Below are 11,506 nucleotides of genomic sequence, written 5' to 3' on the forward strand. Positions count from 1 at the left end.
CACACGGGGTGTGCTGCAGTGAATCATGGGCCAGAGGTGACCAAGCTAATGAAAGCAATAAAATCATGTAAACAGAGCATTTGTATATGACATATTTTGCTCTGTTCAGAGAGCGTGGATTTTGCTGTGCTTAGCATTTCACTGCTTTTGGACTTGAGCTGGCTTCTCAACATTGTTCAGGAAAGCGCCATGTGGAGATACCAGCTCTGGTTCACACGAGTTTGGAAGATTCTGCATTACGCTTCATTGCTTCATGTAGAGATGGGGGTTGATATTAGTGACCCTATCTCAGTTTGGACTTGGCCATGTTTCATTTCAGGAATATGAGAGTAATGGATAAGTTATTAGTAAAGAATAGTCTGCTCTCTCAAACCGCAGAATAGATTTTAGCTTTAGTTCACTGAACGTCAGAACAGGGCATATCTTTTCTTAGCCATCATAAATTATCCATGCAGGATGTACAGTAAAAGGCTGTTTGGCTGCGTTAAAATTGGCTAGACAAACAGAATTTCCATCTCTTTCAATGGCTCCTTCAACACCTAATTAGATCCCAGATGCTGGTTGAGCAAGATGTCTTTTATCTTTGCTAATGTTATCTTCTTATATCTCCTAAATGCCCCTGGTGCCATTCTTTACTTTCATCTTTCTTTCCTCAAGAGAAGGCAGGGTGGGTGTTCAGAAAGCTCTGTTCTGGAGGTCAAGCTTGTAAAGATTGTGGGTTAAGYAGATCCTGCTATACCAATCTTTATCTGGAGCAAAAACTTTGAATCCAGAATTAGACTGGTATAAGGAAGAGCAGGATACAACTTTCTCTGCATGCTTGTTCATAGGATCAGTTTCCAACAGGAAAAAAATAGAATCATAGACTTTATTTCACTGTCAGTTCAGTTTAGTACAATTTAGGACAGATTCAATGTTGATTTTTTTCCCATTGCTAGAGGGTGCAAAGAAGTCTGTCTACATAAATCTGCCATTTCAGCTGGCATGGCTGATTGCTGTGGGCAAAGAGGAAGTGTACTCAGATATAAATACTAGGAAGCATCAGACTGACTGCACCCCTGATTCCTCGTAGACCCTCTGAGTGTAGCCATTTGGGGCATCAGATATGTTAACATCCAGGCTATCGGCCAACTGTGGTTTACCTTGGCAGGTCTGATTTGTATCTGAGCCCAGCGATTCTTTTCTCTCTGATGGGAATGAGTGACCAAACAGCCTCCTTCAAGCTAAGTATTTAGGAGAAAAGCATTTCAGAGAAAGCAGATCTTAAAACTAACAAAACAGTCTGTATACATGCAGCTTTCCCCTAAGGCTCATGAAGTGTCTTGCTGGGTTCAATTTACTAGCTTCAGGTGACGTGCTCTGTTGTGTCTGTGGCTTTTTCTTACGAGACTCACAGCTCTGACAAAATCAGTTATSCAGACTTACACGTTAGAATGAAGATTCTTCAGCTGAGCACTTWGCACCATCATCTTTTAAATATCTATTGTATTTCTTTCTTATTTGCATTTCCCATGTGCTGCACTGGAACAGTACACTCCCGAAAATGATTAAAATAGGCCTGTGTAAGTTCATTTCCCTTCTTTGACCAGGTTAGGTATGGTCCCTGTAGGATGATTTTGTCTTTGGATGCATAATATAGTTCCATAGCATCTTGATATCTATCGTAGCAAAGACCAAAGCCAGTCATAAAGTCAGTGGATCCATTTCTACCCTTAGATCCATATGCCCACACCCATGAAGGATGCTGAATTTGCACCAGCATAATTTGATAGTTCCCAGTTTCAATCTTGATTTGCAAGAGAGACACTGCAAAGCAAGTTCTGAGACTAGATAGACTCCCTGCAAGGATATTAATAATGCTTAGAAATTATATAGCACTCCAAAACCCCGTGCAAGCATTAGCTAATTATATAGCACTCCAAAGCCCTGTGCAAACATTAGCTGATCAATTCTTGCAACACCTATCAAATATATCAATATTATCCCRTCCACTGTGCAGAGAACTAAATGGAAACAGAAGAATGTGAATGCTTTGTCCAAGTTCATGCAGCCACTCTGTATGGTCGTTGGCGTTAGATTTCAGCACTTGCCAATCGCTGCATCCGTGTTTTCCTTGGCAAGATTGTTCTGCCTACCTGGCTCACTGTGGAAAAACGTGTGATGTGATTTCTAAAAGGAGCTCACCTACATGGATGTGAATGCAGATTTTTACCAGCTAGACAGGATTTCAACCCATTCCAGGGTTCTKCACGGGTCGCTGACATCAATTAAATTGGAAAAGCTAGCATTAGTAAGTGGCATAGAAAAGACTGGGCCCTATCACAGGGGGCTGAATTTTAATATTAGCTAGAATATCAGTAGAGTGTTTACCAATGCAGTACTCTAGCCAGTGAAAGGCAGCACAAAGGAAGCTATTTAAAATAATTTACCGATAGGATGTTACACTGCAGAGCAGGCTGTCTTGACTTACAGAAGAGGTATATCTAAATGACACTTAGCAGCTGAAAGACATAAAATAAAACATCGTTTTTTAATTGCACGTTTAATGCCTCATGCTACTCATTATGTAAGTTCTGCTGGCCCAAAATAGGGGTAGCTGGTCCTCGATACAAGTGAGCCTGTATTGCTGAATTTCTGTTCCCAAGTCTGCCAGCAACTAATCCAAAACTTGGCAAAGTCAGTTAGTTTGTTTTCCAGTAGAAAATACCAAAGTAATTATGTATCTAGTAGGTACATGCACTCCCATCCTACAGAGGATTTTGTCTGTGCAACAAATTCTTGTAGGCCTTCTCCTGAAATAAAGGAGCTCCTTTAACTCCTAATACTTTCGGAAAGAGAAGAACTAAATTTCAGTGTTGCTGCTGAAGATACAAAATTTTGAGTAGYCAATATAATAAATGGGTAGCCCTAGAGATTTTAAGAAGTTGCTCTTTCCTGGGACGCTCTGCATTGTGAGATGGCTTTCCTTACAGTTTTACGTCAAGGATGAATGATGACGCAGAAGCACYGGCTGTCATAGGTGGCAAGATAGTCTGCAGTAATTTCAACATTAGAGGGTCCATTGGAAATACAGTAGCTTAAAGTAACTCACAAAAACACGAGAGAAGCTGGATCATTGCCGTGGCCTGAGTACAGGCATTAAGCTTGCTTTTAAGGTGCATATTGAATCAAGCTCAGGATGATGCTCTTTTTATTAGAAGCCACAAAATGCTTGAAACCAATTAATACTTTGCTACTTTACTAATGCCTCTGCTCAGAAAATTAAATGGTTTCATTTAACAAAACCAATTTTAAAGCTTTTTCTGTCAAATTTGTAAGTGGGTTCAACCCCTCCTCCAAACTTCCATGAGCCATTCATTTTCAGCTCAGCATATCGAAGTGTAACTGGCTTCCAAGCTATTCCTTAAATTATTTGAAGCTACAAGGGAATCATGCTTTTCATGTGGAGTTCATTCTGAATTCTTAAGGCACTTTACAAATATTAGCTACTTCCATCTGAATATAAACAAGGAGCCAAACACCTTGAATGTGTTGTTGCAATGCTGTGCWGTCAAATGATTAAATATTTTGACATACTTTGGCTCAATATAATCAACTGGCTACAAAAAGCTGAAGCAGCAATTACTGTCGGTTCAGAGGGCAGTAGCAAATCAAGGTGCGGAAACGTTACATGCTGAATGCAGTTGCTTGAGAGTAACTGAAGAACAACCCTTTGGTTAGAGTGGTTTGGCTTCTTCCTTGGCAGTCTACCGTATAGTCTCCTTTGCTGAGGATAGCATTTCATATCATCTAGCATAACTGAACAGGTGAATTGCTGCCGAGGGAGACAAACTGTTTTCATCAACATGCTGACTGCGCTGTGTCGCGGTGACCTAGTGCAAGGCCATTGAGTTCAAAAGCAAGAACATCTGTAAGATGTTATGGTCTCTGTTAAATGACTAGGATGTCCTTTGCAATCTTTCTAACTGCGTTTGTATGTCATGGGATCCACTTGCTGCAGTTGAGACAAAGCTGGTGGCACTGGTTTGAGTGACACACAGTTGTATAACCAACTGATACGGTATATATGGGGAAAAACAGGCTTTGATTTGCTGCAATCCATTGTGGTTCCCAGTCTGTGTGTCCAAAACCTGGTCTTCACTGACAACGATGCTTGTGCCAGTTGCTGGTCCTGGGCATGCRCTGTTCATGCGTGTAGCGTGAACTATTGCATGCCCTACATCTKCAGTGTCCAAGTGGGCTGCTCTACGTGGTGCCCAAGTGCACACCTCCAGTCTTGCTTCCACCAGATGGGAAATTGCTTCTTGCCCGTATGTGCTGCACAAGTCCGAATTTACAAAGCAAGTTTGCAAAAAGAACCCTCCTGTTCACTAATGTAAACGCACCCAGAATTTCCCTTAGCATAGTTGAACTCAGTAGCAATCTGTTCTTGAGATAAAGCTTCTGTAAACCTTGAGCTGTCCAAGAAAGACTCGAAACAAGTAAGGCCATTGCAGAAAGCTACAAAATTCATTGTGTCTGTGTTCAGAATGGAGGAATACCTGGAGTTCCCRCGCCAGGTCATGATTATGATTTTAAGGAGCTGTGTCAAGTTCAAGCTACAGGAGAAGAGGTTTAGAGCAAAGCAGGGAAATGAATAGTGGCAAGTCAGTGGAACAAGGTGGTAGCTGGCTACAGGTTTGAAAAGAACTTRTATAGAAAATTGCTTACCCACTGATATGGTGGGTAAGCTGCACTTTAAATTGGCCCTGCTACCAAGAGAATGAAAGGTGGGCTCCATCTGTATTTAAAAAGGCTCCAACATGGTCCAGTAGAATTATAGACAGGTAAATCTGACATTTTACACTGCAGCTTGATGAAGCTGCCAGAAGGTAGTAGACACACGTATGAACATAGTGTTTCAGAGAAGAGTCGATGTGACCTTAGCAGAGGAGACTCATGTCTTGCAAACATAGTATAGTTCTTTGAAGAGAGCAGGTGGGTAGAAAGGGGAGCCAGCTGCCATGGAGTAAGAGGAAAGTTTCTCTTCTGAATGAATAACTGGTTATAGATAGGAAATAAATGATACAAATAACTGGGCAGTATTCACGGTGAAGGGACATTAGCAGCTATGTTTCTTGGGAACCTGTGCTTTTCAATATACTCGTAAGAGAGTTGGAAAAGGGAGTCAGTCAATAGCGGTGTGCCAAAATCTGCTGATGGTATAGAGTTATTTGAGGTAAGCAAAAGTAGATCTGACTGCAAAAAGTTGCAGAAGAATCTGACAATATCAAATGTCTGCACAATGAAATAGTTGATGAAATTCCATGTCAATAAAAGTCAAGCACAGACACAATGATAGGGTTTAAACTAGCCCACAGAAGAGGTCCTGGCGTCATTGCAGRTGGTTCTTTGAAAACATCTGCTCAGTGCTCAGCAGAGGTCAGAAAGGCAAGTGGAATGTTAAGAATTGCTAGGAAAGAGATGGAGAATAAAAGAGAAAATGTAAGTACACCACTGAATAAATCCGTGGTGATCTTGATACTGAGTGCAATTCCAGTCACCCCATCTCAATGAAATGGTAAAATAGAACTAGAAAGGATGCCGAAAGGGGCAAGAAGGCTGACCTGAGTTATGGAGTGGGGAGTCTAAACAGCTTACGCCAGTGAAGCTTGCAAATGAAATGAATGAGCAGGGTTAAGGTAGAGGTCTAAAACCAGGACTGCTGAGGAGAAAGTGAATAAAGAATTCACTTTCACTACAAGAGAAGTAATAAAATGGTCAGGCAACAAACTTAAAGCAAACAACAGGAAAAAGCTTTCACAGTCCATAATAAATTAAGAAACTCATCCAGCAAAATCTTCTGCATGCCGAAAGTTAATGTAGGTTTAAAATACAGCAGTGCTGAGGACGCTCCCAGGGCTGGCTCCAGCGTATTCCTGCTCCAGTCTCTATCCTGATCTAAAGCCATGGCTAAGTCCTCTCTGTCCTCTTTAGCTGGGCAGCATTTGGATTCTGGTTTGTTTTGGGCTGCTCTCCAGAAGAACCTGGCAGGCTTTTTTGGGACAGATTATAGTCAGTTAAAGGATCATTGTGATCTTCTGGTATGATCTGTGGCGTGACAAAAGCCGCAGAATTCCCTTGAATTAATTAATTGATTTTATTTGAATTACAGCGTAATACTTTGGGGAAGGAAGGTTCAGTCRTGTCTTAAAAAATGCCTGCACTGGGTAGAAGATCTCGAGGGTTAACTACGCTCTCCCTAATTTGATCCGTTCTGTTTCTGCATTCAAAGGCTGCACGAGCCCTTTTGGCTGCAGCATCGTAATGGGAGCTCACGTGGGACAGCTCAGGAATTGTGTGACAGCAAGGACTAAAAAGTCTGCTAGAACAGGATTATCATCAAATTATATCTGCCTCGGCGGCAGGAAATCAATCAGAGTGGGCTGATTTACACCTGCCGGAGCCAGCACATCATGAACTTCATCATCTTTCCCAGTAATGTTTTTATCTTTGCATTGACACAGTCAGTGCGAGGAAAATATTTTCCAGTTTAAAATCAAAACATTCAAGGTAGTGTTTGGCAGAGTGTCGGAGCCTGGGGTTCCTGCTGCTTCTGACAACAGTGCTGGTATCTTTTGCTAATGACCAAAGTGCAATATAATGAGTTGTCTTGGGCTTCTGCTTTATTCAGCTTGCAATGTTTTAATAGCCTGCTAGTAATTCTGAAAGGGATAAATGATGTTTATGCCCTCTTGTGGTATGTTATTGAACAGAATGGATTTTCTAACTGACAAAATCAGACCAGTGATGGAAAAGTCCCAGGTAAAAATCTGTAACAARCACTATTTTGCACAGTAGAAAAATATCCATCCCCCCAGCAGCATCTCCATGACTCAGACAAGGGGGGAAGCCAGTTTCACATACATTTACAGTAGCAAGTAAATGACTAATACCCATGATGACAGAATTCGTGCCATCTTTCTGCAGTGAAGATAGTTTTAAAAGTGCTTTTCCTTGCTAGAAATGTTAGAAAGTAAGCAAAATACTTACAACTTTTTTCCAAAAGCAGTTGAGTTGGTGTCCTTTTTGCTTTTGTTGTTACAAATTCTGATACATACCTTCATGATTTATATCTTCTTTATATAAATCTGACAGGCAAATAATCTGATTCTATTGGGATAAAACTTGTTCTATAGATTAAAAACACTGTTCAGTGATTTAATTTGAGAAAACAAGGCCAGATTCCTGTGAGGTTGGTTAGCTTGTCAGCATCTTCCTAATCTGCACTGAGAATTTAGGTCTCCGTGARGAACTCAGGAGCTCCACAGACAGATCAGTCTTGGGTTTTGTATGAGTCTGTTATTTTTTCCATGATACATACAGCAAAATGTRTCCTCCAGACAGTGAAATTACCAGAATAAATCAATGCCCCACCTAGTCCAGTATCTGATCTCTGGCTGTGGTCAGAGCTGTGCTCTCAGCTGCACTGAAGTAGGATCTAGGAAACCTTGTTCCAGGCATCTCTAGGCTCTTGGTCTCAAATAATGACCTTCCAGTCTTTAGGCGCTGGCTCATGCCTAGAGGCAAGGCAGTGTATTTCACTTACATGCCATCTTTCTATCTGCCCAACCACCAAGGATGTAGATGACTGTAGCAAAGAGGAAGGGAATAATTTCTTTTCCACATCCATGTTGAGCAGGACAAAAATAGTGGCCTTAAATGGACGTAGTAGACTTACCTGGGTTAGGCTTTATGAATCAGCTCTGTTTTTGTGATTCTATGTGATGATTTGTTTTTATTTATTTGTCATTATGATGAGACAACGCATATTTGTCTGGCCGTCTTAAAAGCTAACCCTTTGTTTTGACAGTTGATCTTGCTGTCAAGTCTGGCTGACAGCGATGCAATTCTATTCCTGTCCTGTACTTTACAAGTATACTTTACAACGATGAACATCTCCAGTCTGACACCACTAAAATGCTTGTTAGGCTATCACAGACTTCCAGGAGCACAGGTTATGTCCCCGCTAAGTAGAGAATTAGCTCCAAAATGTTGGTGCTTATATGCTTCCRTAGGAAAGAAGAAATCTGTAGGTGAATTTTCATGCTAAATCATATAAATAAGGAAAGTTTCCTCTGTCCGAAACCTTTGAGGCATTTCAAATTCATTTAGGGAATTTCAGAGAGAAGTTGAAATCTAGTATAAAATCCCCACCCACATTCCTTCTTTTCCTACAAGATGGTTATTGCTATTGACCCATGGATTAGCAAATCTTCTTTCAGAAATGAGCCATAATTTACCTTAAAAATACCTTTCTGGTCATGATGAAACTATTCATTTTGGAAAAAAGATTCCAGTGGCTCTGTAAAAAGGGCCCAGAAGTTCTTAATGCCCATTGACATTAGTGGGGCTGAAATTTTGTGCAGAACTCCTTGGCTACTGTACTATCAACTCCAAATTAGAAAATTGCAAGTTGATAGCACATATCAAAGCTGAGGCACCCACCATATGAAGTTTTTGGACCCCTGCAAGGCAGTCAGCCAGGCTAGACCAAAGCGTGCTCTGTTGGCTTTCACATCTGTTTTTCACTTTTGTTGATGGCACCTCATCCCTGCCTGCAGTGGTTAATAAAGAAGAGAAAATGAATGTAAGACCGCAGCAAATTAARCAAATGACCCTTCAAGCAGGACATTGCGCTAGCTCTTCTCGCCCATGCATACTCTGATGCTCCCAGTGTATCTTAATAAAATAAAGTGAGACTAAAGATAAAGGGCTTTCCGGACTGTGCTATAACTGCAGTCCAAGCGCTTAGAGTCAGCTGTGTACTCAGAGGAAACCTAACGTCATCCATCAGCAGAGAAGCCAACAAACCACTAATGGATTTCCATGTCGTTTCTTGACAGGTATTGACGGAGGGCGGTTTTGGTACCATCACAACAGAAATCCGGGAGGCTCCAGAGTTCTATTACGCTGAAAATTACCATCAGCAGTACCTCAGCAAGAACCCCAATGGATACTGTGGGCTCGGGGGCACGGGGCTTTCCTGTCCGATTGCGATCAATGAATAGTCTCTGCTTATGCCACTGCTTCAACGTTGTATTAGGGGCTTGTTTGAAAAGAAGCCGATAACGCAGTGGATGTTTTTGCATGCCTGCAGAATCAGTCCGTAAGGATTTGGGCACCCCATAGGGGTGACGTTCTGTAATCTGAGCAGCTGACATTGCTTTGCATTCRAAGACTTTAAAAAAGCCAAAGCAGCGTTGGAAATTGCTCCTGTTTGTGAATGCGGCTTCTTGCTCTGTGCAGTTCACTGGGTTTCCTTGAAATCTCTCAGTCTGGAAAGAAAATAAACTTTTGAAGTTTGGCTTGATGCATTAATAAGGAGATGAATTAGGGGATGGCGTAGCTAATGGTTGTAGACGTCTTGGTTTAATGAATTTGCTCGTTATGAGAGCTTTGACTTTTGGAAATAATAGTTGGGATCATCTTAACTATCAAAACTCTATAATTTGATATTATTAAGAATGGTGAACTTCTGAGATCAGTAATTCTCTCACAGTACTACTTTCATAGCAACATATAARTATCACCTGTAGTGCCTATTTTCTGAAACAGTTTAGTAAAAAAATAAAATAAAAATTTTGACGTGATGTTTCTTGTTGACAGTTCCAAAAAGTATATAAACACAAAAAGCATTCAATTTTGTTGCCTACATTGCAATAAATTACAAAAAAAAAAAAAGAAAAATGTTGTCAGTGGTGTATTCTATGGTTCTAAATATATGTCTGTGTAGATCTGAAAAAAGGATCAAATATTATAAAAGGCTGCAGCCTGCTAATTAAACACTGGGGCTTTTTAATCTGTATTATTGTGCATGACAGTACAGAGGAGTAGCATTCATATTGAATTGTAAAATTATTATTCCTATGCTTAATTATTGGTACTTCTGTAGCTTGCGGAGCCCTCACCAAGAGCAGAACTCATTATGGCAGGTGCTGTACAAACATAATATATGGACCAGTCTCCGCCCCAATGCATGTACAACCACAATTAGCAGGACAGACAGAAAGAAGCTAACCCATTATCTCCATTTTTTTGATAGGGATCTCTGAAAGTGGAGACTAAAAATTACAGCCTGGATCTTGGCATCTTCTCCATGGACAGAGAGCTTCAGCAGAGTAGATGATGACAGGTTTGTCCTACCCTTCCAGCCTGCTGATTACGATACTTCAGAGTGGTGGAAGACGTGGGGTTGAGCCTCTCATGAGTCTCTGATTCTGGAGACAATCCTAATCGCTAAAGTCCTGCATGGTTTATCCAAGGACAGGCAAAGTCCATGTCAGACAAATCTCTCCAGAATACTTTGCTCCTCAGCTAGCGTTTAGCTCATTCCAGTCTCAAAAACAAGATGAAGTGAGTCCTTTTAGCAGGATTATACTGGGGACAAGCTTGGGAAGAGTTACCTCTGGCAGGATTGTCACGGGAGGCTCTTTCTGGAGATGCCCCAAAATGTTCCCACATCACACTTGGGATTTTTGGTTGCTATAGTAACTGAATGCCTGTTGTTAACATGTTGTGCCACTGAATTGTTCTGTTGCTCACTGTCAAGGAAACCAGCACTTTCATCTAATTTCATAAGCATGAGGTGACATAAAAGCAAAGAAGAGAGGAGGATAGCCTGACTCCGCTCGTATGCCTTTTTAACCTTTGTGTAATTCAGACTTCAGTGGGATAACTCCTGATTTCCTCCAATGTACAAGACAAAACATTTCATATACTGAATCACTCAGATGCTTATGAAATGCTGCTCAGTTCCTTTCTGTCCTTTCACCTCCTTTCTCTCCTACTCCATGCTAGARTTATTGTCTTCAAACAGGGTGGAAAGTCTTTGAAGAATGGACTGTTCTGTACTTAATGTAACAGGGCTCAGCTCTGAATCTGGCTGAGGTTTTTAAGGCCTCCCCTTATGAAAATAAAGTGTCAGGATTTGTAGATCAACATAGACAGGTCCACTGATGCCAAAATTGGCCCACATCAACATAGTATGCCCTTCCTCAATTAATTATGAAGTCACTCCAGGGTGGAATTTTGGTCCTGTATCTACTGCTGTTGTTGCTGAAGGTACAAATAGTACCAGGGCTAAAATCTGTAAAGGTGGAATGGCAGTGATTCAGCTCAATGGATTGGCTTTATAAGATGGGTTTTGGCCTTGCAAGCTATTCTCGCCCACAATTCACCAGGAAGAAGGGGGTGGCTGCCTGAATGTCTTTGACAGCATAGTCTTGATTCAGCACTATTTGAAACTTATCCTACTATAGAGCTGCTCTTCCTTATGGGAGCATACAGATGGTCTAAATGAAAAAGAGAAAATTCTTTCAAATTTTGTTAAAGATTTCTCAGAGTCAGAAACAAAAAATGACACAGGACCGGCAGTCCTGTTGGAGAGAGAGTATGGTTCAAGAAACAAAAATTCTATAGTACTGAAATCATGAAGTCCAACATTCCAGTATCTAATGAAATTTAG

At 41.0% G+C, this 11,506-nt stretch overlaps 1 protein-coding gene across 2 annotated transcripts in view; it reads left to right on the forward strand.

Moving 5' to 3' along the window:
* Positions 1–9,060, forward strand: part of MSRA (methionine sulfoxide reductase A) — a 280,995-nt gene extending 271,935 nt beyond the window's left edge. For both annotated transcript variants that reach the window (XM_085306504.1, XM_085306502.1), the window contains one exon: positions 8,886–9,060. In XM_085306504.1, the coding sequence (XP_085162630.1) occupies positions 8,886–9,050 (165 nt within the window). In that variant the 3' untranslated portion in view covers positions 9,051–9,060. The remainder of the gene's footprint in view (positions 1–8,885) is intronic.
* The last annotated feature ends 2,446 nt before the right edge of the window (positions 9,061–11,506 follow it).

Source organism: Rhea americana, unplaced genomic scaffold, assembly GCF_003343005.1.
Source record: "Rhea americana isolate MKP2758 unplaced genomic scaffold, rheAme1 scaffold_240, whole genome shotgun sequence".
Taxonomy (NCBI): Eukaryota; Metazoa; Chordata; class Aves; order Rheiformes; family Rheidae; genus Rhea; species Rhea americana.